The 20,621-nt window shown below is 35.5% G+C and overlaps 3 protein-coding genes across 4 annotated transcripts; 2 read left to right on the forward strand and 1 right to left on the reverse strand.

Annotated features, from left to right (window-relative positions):
- The first annotated feature begins 3,311 nt into the window (after positions 1 to 3,311).
- Positions 3,312 to 4,138, forward strand: LOC143254086 (cuticle protein 16-like). The gene is made up of 2 exons (XM_076508842.1): positions 3,312 to 3,444; positions 3,762 to 4,138. The coding sequence occupies exons 1-2, from the start codon at positions 3,433 to 3,435 to the stop codon at positions 4,086 to 4,088; spliced, it is 339 nt and encodes a 112-aa protein (XP_076364957.1). The 5' UTR covers positions 3,312 to 3,432; the 3' UTR covers positions 4,089 to 4,138.
- Positions 4,139 to 10,607: 6,469 nt separating this feature from the next.
- On the forward strand, positions 10,608 to 18,746 carry LOC143254089 (cuticle protein 16-like). Of its 2 annotated transcripts, XR_013029949.1 has the most exons (3): positions 10,608 to 10,746; positions 11,074 to 12,212; positions 18,732 to 18,746. XR_013029949.1 is itself a non-coding variant. In XM_076508845.1 (2 exons), exons 1-2 carry the CDS (start codon positions 10,735 to 10,737, stop codon positions 11,398 to 11,400), a joined length of 339 nt encoding a protein of 112 aa, XP_076364960.1. In that variant the 5' UTR covers positions 10,608 to 10,734; the 3' UTR covers positions 11,401 to 12,088. The 2 variants fall into 2 exon arrangements, 1 of the variants encoding a protein (XP_076364960.1); XM_076508845.1 differs by lacking the exon at positions 18,732 to 18,746 and having other exon boundaries at positions 11,074 to 12,088.
- LOC143254088 (uncharacterized) lies at positions 12,269 to 14,215 on the reverse strand. Its single transcript, XM_076508844.1, has 2 exons — positions 14,062 to 14,215; positions 12,269 to 13,856 (listed from the first exon to the last, which is right to left on the reverse strand). The coding sequence occupies exons 1-2, from the start codon at positions 14,071 to 14,073 to the stop codon at positions 13,299 to 13,301; spliced, it is 570 nt and encodes a 189-aa protein (XP_076364959.1). The 5' UTR covers positions 14,074 to 14,215; the 3' UTR covers positions 12,269 to 13,298.
- Positions 18,747 to 20,621: the final 1,875 nt, after the last annotated feature.

Below are 20,621 nucleotides of genomic sequence, written 5' to 3' on the forward strand. Positions count from 1 at the left end.
TCTTGGGCTTCTCTTTTACCAAGGAATAGTGGGATTGATCAAACATTATAGCACCCCCACGGCTGAAAGGGCGAGCATGTTTGGTGCGACGGGGATTCGAACCCACGACCTTTAGATTACGAGCTTAACACCTGGCCATGCCGGGGCCTTTTTCTCGATAATATCTTAGTCCTTATATAAAAGAGTAATAGTTTGTTTTTGCTTGTTGAATTTTACGCGAAGAAGCTCGAACGATATCTTTGTTAGCCATCCTTAATTTAACAGTGACAGACTAGAGAGAAGGCTGCTAGTCAACAACACTAAACCGCCAACTCTTAGACTGTTCTTTGTCAATGAATACCAAGATTAACCGTCACTATATAACATCCTCACGGTTGAAAGGGCGAGTATGTTTGATGATGAACCATTGGGTGTATTCAAACTGGCAGTTCTAAGTCTATTCTAAAATTCAACGCACGAAACATAAAGTGCCTTCCCCCCTCTCTCATTTAACAGTTTGGGTAAAGAAATCTCAGATACAACCCCAAGAATGAATTAGCCAGAAATTCAAATACCATCTAGAAATCATTAGATTGATTGGTATCACTTGCGTCTCATTTTACTGTGGATGACGAAACAAGTACAAGGTTAAGATTATCTTCGTCCTTTCTTTTTCTGGAAGAGTTTTAAACAGGATGAATCAACCTGCAATCGAAGGTTCTACGTCTTGGAAGGCCTAATTTTTTAGCCACTGTGACCTACTTTAGTAACTAGTTTGTCACTTGTCATGTATTCTGGTTTTTGATAGATGATCAATGCGATAGGTGAATGTGTTAATATATCTTAACAATAATATTCTGGTGGATTAGCTGTAAAATTATAGGCTTACAATGCTAAAATCTGGGGTTTGGTTTCCCGCAACAGAGTACAGATAGACCACTGTGTAGCATTATTTTAAGAAGACGACAACATTTTTAAGTGTACAAACACACACACACACACAGAGATTCACAGAAATATTATAATAATAATAATAGCCATTAAAATTTTGTCTCCTTCCACGATGAGCCGACAGACTTACAGTGCTAAAATTTGAGGTTCGATTTAACCCTGCGTACATAATGCAGATAGCCAACTGTGTAACTCTGCACTAATATAATCAACAACCATAATCCGTATAGTGTTAAATAAAATCCACTTCCATCAAGTTCCTGATAAGACGCCATTGTTGAATGTTAACTGGACAATGTTGTTTTCTTCAGTTACATTATCACCAAGTGCCGATTGGGGAAAGTAAAATATTTTGGAATTCACTGCTGATGTCTTGTACTTTTCTAGTTGTTGGAAAGGTGAACGAAAGATAATTACCGATCAGTTAAATAAGCGCGTCACATTAAATTCCTGTTTTAATTACACATCTTCCCCCCTTCCCAAATTCCTATCACAAGTACGTACTATTATACTTTTCCATTCACAAACCCTGAATAAGGCATGGGCTTACCGTGGTTAGCCCACGGCCTCACACCAATTAAGAGCCTCAAGCTATGACTATAAATACATTACGCGTAGAAGTTCTGTCTCGAGGGGTCTCTATAAGTTAAAAAGCCTAGGGTCGATAAAACCCTCAAGCCGGCCTTGTCCACTCCTCACGTGCTTTGCACTGTCACAGATTAAGCTGAATGGTCAGTCATGCGAGTTTGTTGTTAATGCTATAAAGGGAGTTACAGTTATATTGAGGTCGAATTAATTGATTATTATGTAGGTGTATTTTAGGATGGTTCCTTACGGCTTTGGGTTCATAGCGCTAACACAGATTTAAGGCTCGGTCGCACTGAGTTTGCTGTTTAGCTTTGCGTTAAAACAAACAAAACAATTTTACTTTTTTATTTTAATTTATAAAATATGATGAGTAGAGATGGGTCACCGGTCAAGTTATTTCCTGTCTATTTACAGAATATAATTTCAGCTCTCCAGAAACTTGGCCCGGCATGGCCAGGTGGGTTAAGGCGTTCGACTCGTAATTTGAGGGTCGCGGGTTCGAATCCCGGTCGCACCAAACATGCTTGCCTTTTCAGCCGTGGAGGCGTTATAATGTTACGGCCGATACCGCTATTCGCTGGTAAAAGAGTATCCCACGATTTGGCGGTGGGTGGTGATGACTAGCTGACTTCCTTCTAGTCTTACACTGCTAAATTAGAGACGGCTAGCGTAGACAGCCCTCGTGTAGTTTTGCGAGAAATTCACAAACACACTAACAAACTTTAGACTTTCAATCTGCTCTGCGCAACAATGGCGTAATAGAGGGTAAGACTACGTGCGCTCGAGACAGCCCTCGAGTTGTTTTGTGCGAAATTCAAAAAACAAACAAACTCCAGAAACTACATTTTGTCGTCGAATTGGAATTAAGCGAGATTATTAGATGTGTTTAGGATTCAAAATATAAAATATTTTGCTTGTGTTTTTACTGTTAAATGCTGTGTAAAGCTATTCCAGGTTTATTTGTGTCATTCATTTGTAACTGAGCGCTTTAACCACCAGGCCATTTCAGATATCCTACTGTTGAGCCAGTAAGGGACCATAATAATATGTATCTATACATAAACCAATTGATGCGTCCTTAATACAAATATTAATGGATATAATAAATACACAGTGCTGAATAATATAGCCTTTCACAGAGGTACAGAAACAAATTTTGATACACTTTCGTAAAGTTGGATTACATATACAACAGTGTTAACAGAAGTATGGGAAACAAAAATTGCATGTTGTCAGTTTTTAAAACAAACGTTCACTCAGAAAATTGCTGGTGGAAGAAAACTTTCTACAAATGAAAAAAAAAAAAAAAAAACAAACAAACCATACTTTGAGCAGGTGTTAGTATATGTTAGGACTCCCCAGCTAAGTGTTGCAGGATCTGTAAACGGTATATAAAAGCTATTCACACAACACTTGGACCAAGCCTATAATTACGTGGTAAAACATGGCTGTGTTGTGCTTTTCAGAAAAGAAGTTTCTTAAAATGACGCATCAAGTCTCTCCAAATAAAGGTTAGAATATGTCATTTTTAAAGGCTCAACAGCCCTTCTAAGTTATAAATATGACCTCCCCAGTATTTTTACATCACACCAACACATGACAATGTTTGGTTGTTAAAATTAGAACTTGCAACGATATGGGTGGAGTCTTCAATAAATCTACAGACTACTGTAAGAATTGATGTGTTTGGTTCTTCTGCAAGGTCATCATTCCAACCAACTCCCAACTTTAAAGTCAACAAAGGTACTTTCTTGTCTTTCTTTCTTCTTTTTTTTTTTCTCTTTCTCCGGCAGATGACCATGAACGCAAGTATAAAAGTTGATGTTACTTACAGGAAGTCTACGAGGTGTTGTTGTTTGGTTAGATTTCACAGGCCTAAGGTAGCTGCTGTCTCCCGCCATTTGTATTTCAAAAATGCTTCGATTGGTAAGTTTTGAAAAAATAATTTTCTTTTTTCTCCCTAGCTTAAACAAGAATAACACGAATTTCTTAATCTATTTAGTTCATTTACAAATTACTAGACTTTTAAGCTATTGAAAAAAGCAGAATGTTTCTACCTCCTATTAGGATAGATTCTTCACCTACCGATTCCATGTACATCAATTTGTTTTTATTAACTAGTGTGTTTTAGTATTGTTTCTTCAGTATTTTATCATATAAACTGCGTCACAGATAACCATACTTCTATAATGGGCTTTAAAAAATGCACAATATTTTCTTCTTTTTTTTTAATTGTTACTTAGATAATTCTAGCTTCTCTCTGTGCTGTGGCTTTGGCTCAAATCTTTCCCTACAATGTACCTAAAGGCCAGGAGGGTAATACAGCCTTTCTACAGGCCCTGCAGCAGCAGGCCTTACATTACATCAACCAACAGCATCATCCCAATATCCAAATTCAACAAGCTCGTGAGCTGGCTGTAGCTGCCCACAACCCTGCAACTTACAACGCTGTCCTTCACAACTACAACTACCACACTGCTCTTCAGCAACACCAGCTGGACCAGCAAAGAGTTCTCCAGGAACAACAGCGAGTCCTCCAGGAGCAGCAGGCCCTGTTGGCCAATCAGTAGACACGCTGGCCGAAACTGAAGACTCTCGAAATAAATATTTTAAGATCCAATGATTTCGCTCTTTTAAATAGCGTCATCTATTTTATATTTGAAGTGCAAAATATGAAATGATAAGAATTATTTTTTTTTTAGTTTCAAGATTTGAAATCACATAATGATATATCTTCTTAAGCGTCCTAATTTATGTCAAAAAAAGTCATTTTAAATATTTGTTCAAATGACATATGTCAGCGATTTTACAAAACGTTTTGAAAATGTAAGAAACATTTTAATGTTTTTGTTTTCAAGTTTTCCCGTTTGAATCTTTCGTTTAAATTACGACTTTCCTTATTTCTTGTTAGCTTTAAGTATAATACTTTACTGGCGGTTTTAAATGCAAAATATTTTACAGGTATTGATTAAAATACAAAAAAAAAAAAAAAAAAATATTAAGGACGATTTCATATTATTTTTCTCTCATGCGTTTGTGTGCTAAGTTTTATAAATTATTCTTGCCTTTGATTCTCTTGTTGTTGTTTTTCTTAATAAAACATTCGAGTTTAAAATATGATTAAAATCTTTTATATTCTGTAAACACTTTTTATTAAACAATTCTTAAGAAACCCATGACACTTACTAGTATTTTCTTCGGGGCGATTGGTCTCTAACATATTTGCTCAATTCTGTAAATTACTGTCTTTCCCTTACTGTCTTGTGAATATTGTAATTTTTGTTTATTTTTAAAATAAAATATACCTTAAAACCAGTGCCCGTTTTTCTCTAATATTTAAAATTGAATTTGTTCATGTATAAATTACTAATTAAAAATCTGCACAAACCGTAAGATATTACCCGAAATGATATGTCGAGATTTGGTTTCGTTTGTTTTTAATTTTGCGCAAAGCTACTCGAGGGCTATCTACGCTAGCCGTCCATAATTTAGCAGTGTAAGACTAGAGGGAAGGCAGCTAGTCATCACCACTCACCACCAACTCTTGGGCTACTCTTTTACCAGCGAATAATGGGATTGAACGTAATATTATAACGTCCCCACGACTGAAAGGGCGAGCATGTCTAGTGCGACGGAAATTCGAACCCACGACCCTTGGATTACGTAAAGAAGATTAAAGCTTGCACTTTAATTCGTTTTGAACACTGTCGTTCAATAAAATAACAAAAATGTCATTATAAATGCGTTCTTTTAATTAAACGACACATTATGCGACACCTGTGTTAAACTGCCAAATTAATGACCTGTAAAGTGCAGACATCTCTAATTTAGAATTGATGGCCACAGATAAAACAATCAGTTAACAGTACCTTCCGCCTATGCGGCTATTCTTAATCGAATAGTGAGACTGACTTAAAGTGCATTGCCGCCAATGGCATATTATGGCTGGTATCTTGGACTTTCAGAACACAGTCTCATACGCTAAACTCTAGGCCACGCCCAGTTCTTCATTATAAAACATAAATGTTTTCCATTTCTTATGATCCAAGTTTCAGTTAAGTTGATAATTTGTTTATTTGTTTTTGAATTTCGCGCAAAGCCACACGAGGGCTAACTGCGCTAGCCGTCCCTAATTTAGCAGTGTAAGACTAGAAGGAAGGCAGCTAGTCATCACCACCCACCGCCAACTCTTAAGCTATTCTTTTACCAATAAATAATGGGATTGATCGTCGCATTATAACGCCCCCACGACTGGGAGGGCGAGCATGTTTGGTGCGACGGGGATTCGAACCCGCGACCTTCAGATTACGAGTTTGACCATGCCGGGCCGGTAAGTTGATAAAAAGAATGTTGTGGTAATGAGACAAAGTGTTACACTTATAACACCTATACAGCCGAAATTATAAAACGGTTTCAGTAGGATGTCGCTGTTCAAGTCCTGAACGTCGGTATCCACGTCCAGACACGCTACTCACTCGGCCACACCTTAACTTAAAATTAACCCTTTCACAGAAGTGTTTTTTCCATTCGTTTTGTAGGTTTTGGAAATAAATGTTGATTACTTGGACCTTTTCTGGTTTTTGAGACTTGAAACAGTAGAAATTTGGTTAAAGGCTTGGTCAAACTTCATAAACTAGACACAAAATGTCGTCATATGTGATAGAAAGGAATTAGTAGAACAATGAAGAAACACAATTTGTGTAACTTGAGTTGCATGAAATTAAACAGTTGATTTATAAAGATTTAAGGTATAAAATTTTATAAACACATTATAATGAAAATTTAAAAAAGATGTACAAGTGATGATATATCAATTTTTGTTTATTATTAAGCACAAGGCTAGCCAGAATGTTATCCGTGCTCTGTCAAACGAGGGTATTGAAACCATATTTTTAGCGTTGTAAGTTTCCAGACTTACGGTGTGTCTTATTTGCAAGGAATTTATTCTTTATCTTCGTAAGCGCTAGCAGTTATAGGTTTTTTTTTTTCAGCTGATTGGCTGCTTAAGGGAGAGGGCTAAAAGTAGAGATGCTGACGTCATAGTTCTACAAACTGTCAGTAGAGGGCCAGTCGCTTGGATCACGTTTCTAGGCTACCATGACAGGCGAAAATTGTCATACCATCAGATCACTGTTTGTATGTTGAGGATATTTCTTTGTTTTATTTTGTTTGCGTCTTATCAGCAAATATTTTGTTTCTTAATCTTCTGAAACGTTACACGTTATTATCTGCTCGTTTCTGAATGATACTGAAACGCTCGACGTTGCATGAATTTATGATCTCTTCGTTGAAGGATGGAATTTCGAAATGCTTAACTTTGCACAATATTGATCTGTTTATTCATTGTTGATTATGAAATGGTGCACATCGTTTCTTTAGAGAAGTTAGATTTATTACATTATACGCCTTGAGTTACATTCTTTAAAAAAAAAACAACTGCCTTTTTGATTTCAGATTCCAAGTTACAGTTCTAAAAATAGGACAATTTTGGCGACAGACCTCAAGTCTGTATTTAAAAATTTGATATAATGAATTATGATCACAAATTTCACTATAAAAACTGTATGATTGTAACGAATGTTTAAAATCTAGTTTAAATAATTGTAGTACTGTGAACCAACATGTTGTTATAAGTTATACTTTTGTTATTTTAATTTAAATGTTTGCTTGTCAGAGGGAGAGCTAGTTATTGAAAGTTAAGACCTGTGTAGAAATTTGAAGCTTCGAGTAATTAGGTATAAATAACAATATAATATAGACACCAAATTAACTAAATTATTGAGTTAATGAGTGATTTATTACAGTACCAGTTAGAGTGTTAAACAGTGAGAATTCGTTTATAAGTAGGCCCGGCATGGCCAGCTGGGTTAAGGCATTCGACTCGTAATCTGAGGGTCACGGGTTCGAATTCCCATTGTACCAAACATGCTCGCTCTTTCAGCCGCGAAGGCGTTATAATGTTTCAGTCAATTCCATTTTCGTTGGTAAAAGAGTAGCCCAAGAGTTGGCGGTGGGTGGTGATGACTAGCTGCCTTCCCTCTAGTCTTACACTGCTAAATTAGGGACGGCTAGCACAGATAGCCCTCGAGTAGCTTTGTGCGAAATTCCAAAACAAACAAACAAACAAAACCTACCAGTGAACGTCGCCTATAACAAACTTTATACAAGAAGTTAACTACGTAATACGTGAACTGGAGTTAGTATTATTTATACTAAATATTTCACGTGAACTCGTCCAGTGATATAACATTCTACAACAAAATTATAGGTTCTTGTTATATATGTACAGAATCTTTGAAGTATTTATATATTATTCACTGGAAGCTTACCAGAGCAATTAATTTGAAGATGTACAGGTTGGTTAAGTTCCAGTTAATACTGTAACTTTTCTAAATGTATCCTGAACATAGCTAATATATATAATTCTAATTACGAGTAATATACTTATAATATTGTCGTAGATCGTTTCTCTTAATTGAAACGTTTGTATTATGATTGCCTAGCGGTAGTTTTAACGTCATGTGAGGAGATCATAGCTTAATAACTAAAATTTCCTCGAAAGTATAGTAAACAATTTTAATGATAAATAACATGTTGAGCGAGACTAGATTAGATCGTTTATTAATTATTAAATCAGTCAATTGATTGATTAGGTTCCGCAGAAGTTTCAAGTTGCGTTTCCAGTGAAGTAAGATATAGCCATGAAAATTATTGTGCATACGAGAAAATTAGTAACTAATTGCAATTTTTATTCAAGACTTATTAATTCATGAAGTTAGGCCTATCGTTAGTTACGTGTAACAGGATTAAGTATCAGAACATGGGGTCGAAGAAAGAAAGCACTTTATTTATCATTAACCAGACTGAGTTTTGCGTTATTATTATTATTTAATTTTGTTGCCAGTAAATCCAAAAGAAATTTTAATGATCATGATGTTAACAGTATTGAGAAAGAAAATATGTCTTATTGTTTATCGTATGTTATAAAGTGCCTCCATTTTAAACGGTGTACAAAGAGTGAGCGATTAAATGTGTCTTAATTTCAAAGATGTGATAAATATTGGATATTAAAGGATGTATTAAGTTCGCATAATTTTTCCCCACTTCGTGTCCAACTTAAAGTCTGATTACTGCAAGCGATTAATTTGTTTTAATTATCTTATTTTCTTATATTTAGGTTTAATTTACCGCACGATGTCGCTGCATTTAACAAACTAAGAAATTTGAAATATTTAAAAAAATAATTTGTTTAATTGCTAAACATTAATGAAGGTTATCAGTTCTGTAATAGCTTCAGTGGGTTGTTTTTTCTTGATATAATTTATATGCAAAGTATGTCGTTTCATTAAGATGGTAATGAGCAGCATACCACCACAGAATGTGAGATGGATCCATTGGTAGCAAAGCGTTTACATCACTATACGACATAACTGACAGCAACTGTCTAAAAATTGGACTCAAGATCTTAATTAATATAACATGTGTCATACACTTCATGTTTTCGTATAAACGTGCAGTACAAACACTTAACACTGTAACGGTTTAAGTTCGAGGACCCTTCATTGGAATTTCTGGGAAAAAAAAACACGCGAGTTGAAATTTCTTTCTGTTGAGGATTGGATATCTAAACTAACTGAACAACGTTTCAAATTATTACTTTAACCTTTGGTAGAGCAAGATAATTAACACTATCTGTTTGTTTATTAATTTAAGTGGGAAACCATAGCAAAATGATGAGAACATTATGACGTCAGAACTTTTACTAATAATGGTGAGAGAATCTCAGAATGGAGTTTTTTATTTTTTTTTAAATACTGAATGTTTCATTAAACTAATATGTCTTTACGTTTTCGAACTGTCTAAATTATCGACATGATGGTCGCAAAAAAGTCACATGTTCATCACTCTTCTGTAGGAATGTGTCTTCTACCTGTTCATCAGTGTTCTGTAGGAATGTGTCTTCCACATGTTCATCAGTGTTCTGTAGGAATGTCTCTTCTACATGTTCATCAGTGTTCTGGAGGAATGTGTCTTTTACATGTTCATCAGTGTTGTGTAGGAACGTGTCTTCTACCTGTTCATCAGTGTTCTGTAGGAATGTATCTTCTGCATGTTCATCAGTGTTTTATAGGAATGTATCTTCTACATATACATCAGTGTTCTGTGGGAATGTGTCTTCTACATGTTCATCAGTGTTCTGTAGGAATGTGCCTTTTGCATGTTCATCAGTGTTCTATAGGAATGTCTCCTGCATATTCATCAGTGTTCTGTAGGAATGTGTCTTCTGCATGTACATCAGTGTTCTATAGGAATGTATCTTCTGCATGTTCATCAGTGTTTTATAGGAATGTATCTTCTACATATACATCAGTGTTCTGTAGAAATGTGTCTTTTACCTGTTCATCAGTGTTCTGTGGGAATGTGTCTTTTACCTGTTCATCAGTGTTCTGTGGGAATGTGTCTTTTGCATGTTCATCAGTGTTCTATAGGAATGTATCTTCTCATGTTCATCAGTGTTCTGTGGGAATGTGTCTTCTGCATGTACATCAGTGTTTTATAGGAATGTGTCTTTTACCTGTTCATCAGTGTTCTATAGGAATGTATCTTCTCATGTTCATCAGTGTTCTATAGGAATGTGTCTTTTACATGTTCATCAGTGTTCTGTAGGAATGTGTCTTCTACATGTTCATCAGTGTTCTATAGGAATGTATCTTCTACATGTTCATCAGTGTTCTGTAGAAATGTGTCTTTTACCTGTTCATCAGTGTTCTGTGGGAATGTGTCTTTTGCATGTTCATCAGTGTTCTATAGGAATGTATCTTCTCATGTTCATCAGTGTTCTGTGGGAATGTGTCTTTTACATGTTCATCAGTGTTCTGTTGGAATGTGTCTTCTATATGTTCATCAGTGTTCTGTAGGAATGTACAAATCTTTGGTACAGTCCTGCTTCATGTGTATGTTCAAAGATTACCTCAGTTTCTAGAGTCGTTAAAAATGTTGGGTGACGTAAGGTCTAATTTGATTGGTTCTTCTGCGAGGCTATCGTTCCAAAACAGGCGTCAACCTTAAATCTCATGAAGTTATTTTAAATTTTCAGCAAATGGCCATGAAGGTGTGAGTATAAAAGTCGAGGTGACTTGCAGGAGGTTAATTAAGGTTGGACAGATTCTCTAGACTAGAAGTAACTGTCGTTTCCTGCTTATTTTCGTTTCAAAGATGTTTCGATTAGTAAGACATTATCTAGATTGTTTTAAATTTATAGTTAAAAAAATTGCGTTAATTTTATATCCTCAGGATAATACATCATTTATTACCTCCTTATTTGAATCCTGTGTTTCAATAGTCAAATTATTGTCTTTAAGCGATGTTTGTGTTGAATATCTTGACTATATGTTTTGTTTTTAGGCTCTTAATGTTTTTAAAACTATTCCATGATTAGCCACATTTTAATAAGTAACACATCTTATTGAGGTTATTATTTTACTTTTTAATCGAAATAATAAGCATTAGCTAGTTGTTGATATAGGGGTTAAAATCATTGCAACTGTTACTTAGGTAATCCTGGCTTGTGTCTGTGCTGTGGCTTTGGCCCAGATTTTCCCCTACAATGTTCCTAAAGGCCAGGAGGGTAATACAGCTTTCCTACAGGCTCTGCAGGAGCAGGCCCTACACTACATCAATCAACAACAGTACCCCAACATCCAGATCCAACAAGCTCGTGAGCTGGCTGTAGCTGCCCACAACCCTGCAACTTACAACGCTGTCCTTCACAACTACAACTACCACACTGCTCTTCAGCAACACCAGCTGGACCAGCAAAGAGTCCTCCAGGAACAACAGAGGGTCCTCCAGGAGCAGCAGGCCCTGCTAGCCAACCAGTAGACCAAAACTGATGGTCTAATAATCTTAGTTGTATATTGTTTATAGTTTAAGAATATCACTTAACAAACAGACACTGCTACGTGGTTTTGTGAAGCAGATATAATTAAGAGCTTTAAAAACTAGTTTTTTTATGTGCTCTAAACCTCACTTTCTTAAACTCTTCTTGTTGTAATTACTGTTTTGTGTATAATATATTTCTGATGGTCTAGTGTGATTTACACCTAGCATAAGCATAAAGTTAGGCTTCACTTACTTAGAATTTGTTCGGTTTCATCATATCAACATATCTTTATATCTTTTCATTCTTTTTTAATGACTTGTGGTTCTTTGTACTATATGGTTGGACATTAACTAGCCAATGTCTAGAATCAACTGTTTTTGACACTTGTTAAATACGTCACCGTAGATTATTAATTGATTAATTACTAAATAAATAGAATTCTGCGAAAAACTCTGTCGCTCTGTCTGAGAATTTTTCCGTTTGGAGGTTAAAATGCGATTTCACCTTTTATCGGGTAACAGTTATTGCCGAAGCCAAACGTTACGTTCATAAGAGATTCATTACAAGATAAAGGAAGTGGAGTTACAGTTAATTTTTGTCACTTACCTGATATAAACTTTGTCAGTGTCGTTGTATGGGCCTTTGTATATTTCTGATCAATAATTAGTTTTTATTTTCGGTGTACAGTATTCTATTTTCATCTGATATGAAAAATGTCTGTAATGGAACACAAATTTAAAATTTGCAATTTTGTTTCACGAGCTCTTGGGAAGCATTTCGGCGTTAACTTGACTTCTACGTGACACAACTGGTCAGTCAGTATTGTTTATTTTCACTGTACTTATTCTCAAAGTATGAAGACAATTAGAGTTTGCTAACAATTTATTTTCACTTGAAACCTTATAATTTCGATATATATTTACACACACTTCAAGCAGGACCGATTTACAAATACCACTATAAACTTTGGAAGGCTGCATTTTGATTTATAGGGGAGTTTCTAAGAGTTAATTTTAAAAGTAGGTGGTGGTTTTCTTTGTTTTATATTTGAAAGTAGCTTCCACTTAAGTGTTGGGAAAACGACACACACGTGCAAAATATCAACGTTCCTTAAAATCAAGCTTCCCTGCGCTACACCAGACCAGAAAGTGCGATGAGCAACAGTTATAAAATTAAAAATTGAAAACATGCGTGTAAAACTGCGTGTTTCTAAGAGAAGCCAACGATTCTTTCTATTAATTCATTCGAGATCAACACGTGTCGTTATTAGTTTGTTTATTTTTAATAACTCAAACTTTCGATTTCCATTCTGCATCAACTCAGAGTTGTGTGATTACTCCCAATAATGCAAAACAGTTTAAATTAATTAACTACAGGAATTACACGCCCCTTACATATGAAAAAGAAAAGGGTAAGGGGTTTGTTTGTTTTGAAGTTAAGTACAAAGCTACACAATGGACTCTCTGTCGACCGAATTTTAGCGTTGCAAGTCCGCAGACATACCTCTGTGTCACTGGGGGCGAAAAGTAAAGATAAAAAAAATCTATGACCCCGTTCCCAAAATAATAGATAGTTATCTTAATCAGGGGTTCGAGTTTTTAAAAAAATCACACATTAACTGCTCAGTTGATAAAAAGTAACATTTTTACTGGTCATTAAGTCAGCTCTAATGTTTTTAGCAATGTTAAAATAACATTTAAAAAATGTACCTCACAAAGTACAGTAAAAAAAATCACAGAAAGTGTGGGTTAAATTTTGAACGATGCTTAAATTATACATAATGAGAAACTAAAACCTTAGTTTTTACAAACCATAGTAAGGCTTTCGGACAACCCCACACACTAATAAAACAAGGTAGTACAATATACACGAACACTTTGACTTCTGTGAAGGTCACCTATCGTTTCTGTTTGGCACCGATGTCATAGGACAGAAGAGAAGTATCAATGAAAGGAGGACCAAGGTCCTCTTCTTTTTCAGGGGGCAGGACGTACGTTTGTCGTGGAGCTACCTGTGGGCGACGCTGAGGCTGTGGAGCATAATTCTGCTGGGAGGAATAGCGAGGGGGCTGTTCTTCGGGGACGGGTGCAGGGCCCGGCGCTACGCCTCGTGGTGCGCCCTCGGGACCTACATCTCCTTGGGCAACAAAACCCCCTTTGCCGGCGATGTATTTTACGATCCTCAACTTGCCATCCACATCCAGATAACCGTATGAACCTTTCACCGTACCGTCGGGAAGTCGGGTTTCTGTCCGGTAGCTCTGACCGAGTGGACCTCGGCCAGTGTCGTAGGTGAACTCGTAGTTGCCGTCCAGCTCAGATCCAATTTCTACTTTGTGGACGATGGCTGGGGGATTGTAGATTCGAGGAGGTTCAGTGGTGGTAGTGGGGGGATATAAGTACTTGTACACATCTCGCTGACCCCAGACAGACACACACAAACATGACACAAGTACCTGAACAAAAAACAACTACAGTTTAAAGATAAGCAAGAATAAAAAACGAGATGATGAAAGAAATCTTAAAAGTAACCTTATTAAGAAGTTCAGTTCATGATAAGAATGTCTAAGTATTTTTGGGACACATCTGTTGAATTATCTATAAGAGGACAAATTGTTAGCAACTTACAGAAACGTTTTAAAACCAATCGAAGTTACTTACTAGTCGAAGCATCTTAAGCCTTCCCAATAGTCCACGGAAGAGGCTTCGCAGTTCTGTGATCTCTTACCCATCTTGTCTTCCTTTTATACCCATGTCCATGGTCATTTGGACAATACGGAAAGCAATACACCACGTACAGTCTCCTGTTCATCTTGTCAGCTCTGCGCCTCATTAACCCAGATCCGAGAAGCAGTACCGTCGCCACCTTGAACTTTGTGGTTTTCGTATGAGACCTAAAACTCATGTTTTAATGTGAAGATGACATGCGAGTACTATACAGTGTGGCTACACATCCCCCTTTCAACAAGGATCAACCTAGATTCATTATAATGAGTTTCACTTTTTCCCACCCTTCCCAAGGTTGCTGACTACACTTGCACGTGCAGAAGTTTCTCAAAAAACAAAATGGATTATAAGAACCCAGCCGAGAACCGTTAAGGATTTCAGGTGTGGTATGTTGTAGAATATTGAAATCAGTTAAACACATCTAGCAGAAAACGAGAAGTGAAACGTGGAAGACGAGACGTGACGTCCATTGAATTGAATCAAGCACAACAACGAGGTTGAAAAGCACAACATTTACTAAATATAAATCATTTAGCGCAGATCAGCGATTCATAAGCCTAAAACTGGGTCGTCAGGTTCTGTGGAAGGGTCGCGAAGAGGCTTTGAAAATGTTTGGTTTTAGGGCAAAGCCACATTGAGCTAGATACCGACTCCACTACGAGGAATCGAACATCGGATTTTAGCGGTTTGTAAGTCCGTAAACTTACCGCTTTCCTACCGGGGAACAAAAATAATTAACAGATTATATAAGTTTATTTAATAACTATTTAGTTAGTTAGATTCTTTTTTGCACTAAAAACGATTTACTGGGTCATTAATATTTACAAATTTGTTCTGAGATAAAAACAAATGATTTAGTTTTACTGTTTTAGCTTTCCCCAACTTTCAAACACGTTCACTGTAACTCAGCAAGTATAGTGGCATGATCGTTTGGGTGGTTTGATAACCTTTACATTCGATTTTTGTTGTTGTTGTAATTCCAAAATTATGAAACAAAACCGAAACCTAACCAAAGCGTGCTGTTCTCAACAGATATAGGTTAGAGATTTAAAATGTATTACATTAGCAGAATAAGACATGAATGCTTGATTTCGTTGGAAAGTGAACCGGTCTCAATTTTCACATAATAGAAAAAAAATAAAAACGCGCGTGCATGTAAATAGTAATAAATAAAACGTTCTGAAAAGTAGAATAGTTAATTGTGCTGATGGCAACGTACCAAATGTTCTTGGAACCAGATACCTGTACCAACAATAAAATAGGCTTAGGTATTCATAAGGTGTGTTTTATGGGGTGTGCCAGATAGACTATAATTAACGCTCACATGTTTTTCTTTCTGTTCTGTATTTTATTTTCTACCTTTCTTTCTCCGTATTCGTTCTTTTTTCTTTCTGTTCTGTATTTTATTTTCTACCTTTCTTTCTCCGTATTCGTTCTTTTTTCTTTCTGTTTTAACGGTTGATAAACCAGATATTTGTTTTAACGTTATTTTCCTGAGTTTCAAACCTGCACAATAGTTTGGACTTCTAAATGGACGTTATAAACTTAACAGTTTTACAGAAGGAAAGGGAAACTTTCAATCATAGTAATTGGACCTTTCATCCTTTCCTTAAACAAAGGAATATATTTTTTTTCTAGATTTATTTTGAGTTTCCTTCCATTAATTTCTTAATATTCAGATTGTGACCACAGTTTCGTATCCTATTTAAACCAACTCTACAAAAAGCTACCCGTGGTCACAAAGGTGAGTAGTTCTATCACGATTACTAAGAAGTCAACTGGTCATTTCTTTTTTTCTTTTATACCTTAAACTTTATCGATTTTATAACAAAACTGTTTTTGTTGGCGACTATAAGATAAGATACGTTTGTACTTAAATCTTTGAAAAATTGTTCAAGCTTCGCCTTGCAGTATATTGTGTCGTTTTAACTTTCTGAAGGCTCAGCATGGCCAGGTGTTTATGGTGCTCAACTCGTAATCTGAGTGTCGCAGGTGGTTCAAATCCCTGTTCCATCAATCATGCTCACCCTCTTTCGGCCGTGGAAGCGTTATTATGTAATGGTCAATCCCATTATACGATGGTGAAAGAGTAGCCTAAGAGTTGGCGGTAAGTGGTGATGACTAGCTGCCTTCCCTCTAGTCTTACACTGCTAAATTAGGGACGGCTAGCGCAGATAGCCCTTGTGTAGCTTTGCGCCAAATTCAAAACAAACAATCTCTCTTCACTAATACGCACAACGCTAAAAATCGGGTTTCGACACCCATGGTGAACAGAGCACAAATAATCTATTGTGTAGCTTTGTGTTTAACTACAAACAAACAAGATATCATATATTTGTCATGTTGACCAATATTTTTACCATGAAGTATAGACCATTGTTATTATTACATTAATCGCTAACCCTAACTTGTAAACAATGATTTTTAATAAAGATGAATAATCAAGTTACGAATTATCTGTAAGTTAACTGAGACATCCAGAAAGGAATGGGAAGTTTGGATAATGAAATTGTAATATGAATAAGAGGTGTTTTTTTTTTATATTTGTTTTGTTCTGAATTAAGCACAAAGCTACACAATGGGCTGTCTGTGCTCTGCCCACCACAGGTATCGAAACTTAATTTTTAGCGATACTGCTAAAATATTTGTTTAGTAACTGTTACGTGTATCAACTGCCAACACTAACTTACTAACACTACTGTCAACCTCGCCCCCCCAAAAAATGTCACGAACTCGACAAATAAAACAACATAAGCGTTAAATGTAACAGCGGGTTGTGCTTTTCTTTTATGCTCTTTCTGTTATTATATGTAATATTTTAACAGCTCGTTTACGATGTAGCCACACTAATATCCCCTGGTGGGGAAAACAGTAAGTCTACGGACTTGGAACACAGAAATCTGAAAATCAATCCCTTGTGATGACTACAACATATGGCCTTAATTTTGACCACTACTGTTTATTTAACATTCGATACGGATCACCATGTTGGCCAAGTTGAAATACCAGTATTATACACTATTATAATAGTTAAAAATACCTCAGTTATTAGGTGTTACAGAATGCAGTGTTAAAACATATAGTAGGCTAAATACGGATGTAAAATGACAAGTATAACTAATTGTAATTAGGCTTCGCTAGCTTGGACACAGGCGTTCACATCATAAAGATTGTCATTTTAACAAAGGTTTTTTTTTTTATAAACAGTGTTCTAAACACTAATACGTTTATTGTATCATAACAGGTTCAAAGACCGCTGAATAGATTTGTTTGTTTGAATTTTGCGCAAAGCTATAGGAGGAATATCTGCACTAGCAGTCCTTAATTTAGCAGTGTAAGACTAGGGGGAAGGCAGCTAGTCATCACCACTCGCCGCCAACTCTTGGGCTACTCTTTTACCAACGAATAGTGGGATTGACCGTCACATTATAAAGCCCCTACGGCTGGAACTTGTAGGTTGCATGTTAAAACAGTAGGTTAAGACATTTGTTAACAACATTTGGAACTTGTAGGTTGGATGTTAAAACAGTTAGTTAAGACATTTGTTAACAACATTTGGAACTTGTAGGTTGGATGTTAAAACAGTTAATTAGCAGGCTTGTTAACAACATTTGGAACTTGTAGGTTGGATGTTAAAACAGTTAGTTAGCAGGTTTGTTAACAGCATTTGGAACTTGTAGGTTGGATGTTAAAACAGTTAGCAGGTTTGTTAACAACATTTGGGGAACTTGTAGGTTGGATATTAAAACAGTTAATTAGTAGGCTTGTTAACAACATTTGTAACTTGTAGGTTGGATGTTAAAACAGTTAATTAGCAGGTTTTTTAACAACATTTGTAACTTGTAGGTTGGATGTTAAAACAGTTAATTAGTAGGTTTGTTAACAACATTTGTAACTTGTAGGCTGGATGTTAAAACAGTTAATTAGCAGGTTTGTTAACAACATTTGTAACTTGTAGGTTGGATGTTAAAACAGTTAAAACATTTTGTTGGTTTACTTTGCGAACTTTTTACACATTTCGTTTTATAATTCTGTAACTTTTGAACGCCAGTAAATTTACTAGATAATGTAAATAAACATATTGTCCCTTAATAGGACAAGAAGAAGTTACATTAACTGAGAGTGTACAAAGGTTAAAATGTGTTAATATAAAAAATCAGCGAAACTGGGAGACAAGGATGTAGAATATTAACTATTTGAAAACTTGGAGTTTAATAATTAAAGTTGATTAAATATTTTAAAGGTTGTTACAGTAGTAATGGGTGTGACGTATTTACTATTATATGTCTAATATTGACGTTGAAGTTAAATTTATATTTAGAAATGTACATAACTTCTACTGTTAAATCTGTATTGCAAAATTATACACAATATATGTGTGTGTGTGCGCGTATCGTCTATAAGATATTTTTTTTTGTAAACAAAGCTTCCGATTTAATTTTTCTAATTGATTTGTAAAAATTATTATTTAATTTGATATGCTATGTGCGAAACATGAAATTCTTATTAATATGTTATCGTAACTGTTTACATTTTTGAAACTAGCCATTTGTTCACTGTCTTCCTTGTAATAAGTGCCTCACAATTATTTTTATTATTTTCAGAAATAATTCTACTCATGAGTTCCTTGGCGAAAAAAAAAAATTGTTGGTGCCATTCGGTGGCACAACCATAAAATGGTGCCTGATCCTCTTCTCACAGTTTCCATTCTGTGGCCCCCGTTGAGAATGGCTGGTTTATATTGTTTCCCAAACAGAAGTTTTTAGAAACTATCCTAACGTCTATAAACGTAACCAATGCGACGTACCAAGAGTCAGTACATATTACTGGTCTGCTACACTTGGCATACTATGAACCTTGGAAACTACAACTTTGATTAACGTTTACCAATCGTGAACATTAGATATTTAACCAGAAACGTTTATGGATTTAGACGTTACAAAACTTTTAATTTTTGTATACAGATAATTATTTGTAATAACCGTTATTGTAAATTGTGCTATTGTTTGTACATTAAAATATATTTGTATCAAAAAACGAAACTGTGTGTGTCAGTCTTGTTGGTAAGTATCATAAATGGAATGAACACTGACATTTATTTAACATCTAAATTACAATTTAACTCAGTTTTAGGATATCTGAAATTGTAATACGTAGCACGTTATTAATTTAGCAATAAAGTTTGTACAAAACAAACAAACTTTTACAGATAATACGGAAAAACTCTTTATCTTTGCCAACGTTTCGTTACTGTAATTTCATCGTGTTTAATAGCAAAGAAAATAAAAAATAAAAGCACATTAAACAAAATAAAGATGTGATGTAAGCTACAATTGATAAGCCTAAAATATATGAAAAAGTCGCAAGTAACAGATGTTGTTGTTTCTTTCCCACATCCCTTTTGATTTGTCATTTTTGGATTCAAAACTAGTGGCTTATAAAAACAGTATTTCAGATCCTTGTTTTGTATATCACGCATCTAATCTGAATCTCAAAATAGCAAAGTAAAAATAATATGACAAAAAATGTGAAATTTACATGATTTTATGAGAAATTTTAGGCTTACTTGGTTCTAATTATCGAAGTGGATAGTTGCTGAACTCTACACCTGAACAAGAAAGACCAATGCTTTGTCGAAACATTTACTATGCCTCTCACCCCCTCCAAGTAACTCACTTCATTATGTTTATAAGACATTGTTTGCGTAATTTGTTTCTTTATTCAAGCCAGTTAATTAGTCCAGCGCTATAAAGTTTGAGTTTCTGTTTCAGAGGTGGTGAACTGGTAAAAGAAATTGAGCAATCTTGACACTGAGTTGACATTGACGATGGCAAGTTGTTATACAAGCACGAAACAGATACGTTAATACCTGGTCCTTCACCTTTTTTCATGTTCGAAAGGTTTTAATGTTCGGTAGGATTATTTATACCATCAGCGTGGAAGTGTTGTTGGTATTTCGAACTTTACCGTTAGTTTCGGAGTTGCATATTTCATACGCCAAGGCATTGTACAAGAAATACAAGGTTAGGAATCAATGAGTGGAATTTCTGTTTAGACGGTGTGTTTTTAACAAATTAGGCCTAAAGTTGTTTACTTTAGGTCTGAAACGTGTAGTACTTTATTAAATAAAATGAAATTCTTATCATATAACGGACTAATCACTGAATGCTTCGTTTAAGCGAGTAATCCTAAAGAACCCGTCCTACAGCGAAAACCATTACAACAGTACTTTTCTCATCTTAATTTAGGTTACTATATGGGGAAGTAAAACAGACTCAAAAAACCCATCAGTATATTATACACTTCATCATTACAAGAGGCCTAATCGTATTTCTTTGGTTTGCTGACTCAAACTTGTGTTCATTAGCCTTGAATAGGCGAAATTGCAGTCCACAGCAGAGTGTACAGCGAAACAAAGAACGTATTATGCCTCACAGCACTAATTCTGCTCTCAGTTTCACCATAGGTTAAAAGAAATCTTTAATATATACGTG

The sequence above is a fragment of the Tachypleus tridentatus genome, chromosome 6, assembly GCF_004210375.1.
Source record: "Tachypleus tridentatus isolate NWPU-2018 chromosome 6, ASM421037v1, whole genome shotgun sequence".
NCBI classification, from domain to species: domain Eukaryota; kingdom Metazoa; phylum Arthropoda; class Merostomata; order Xiphosura; family Limulidae; genus Tachypleus; species Tachypleus tridentatus.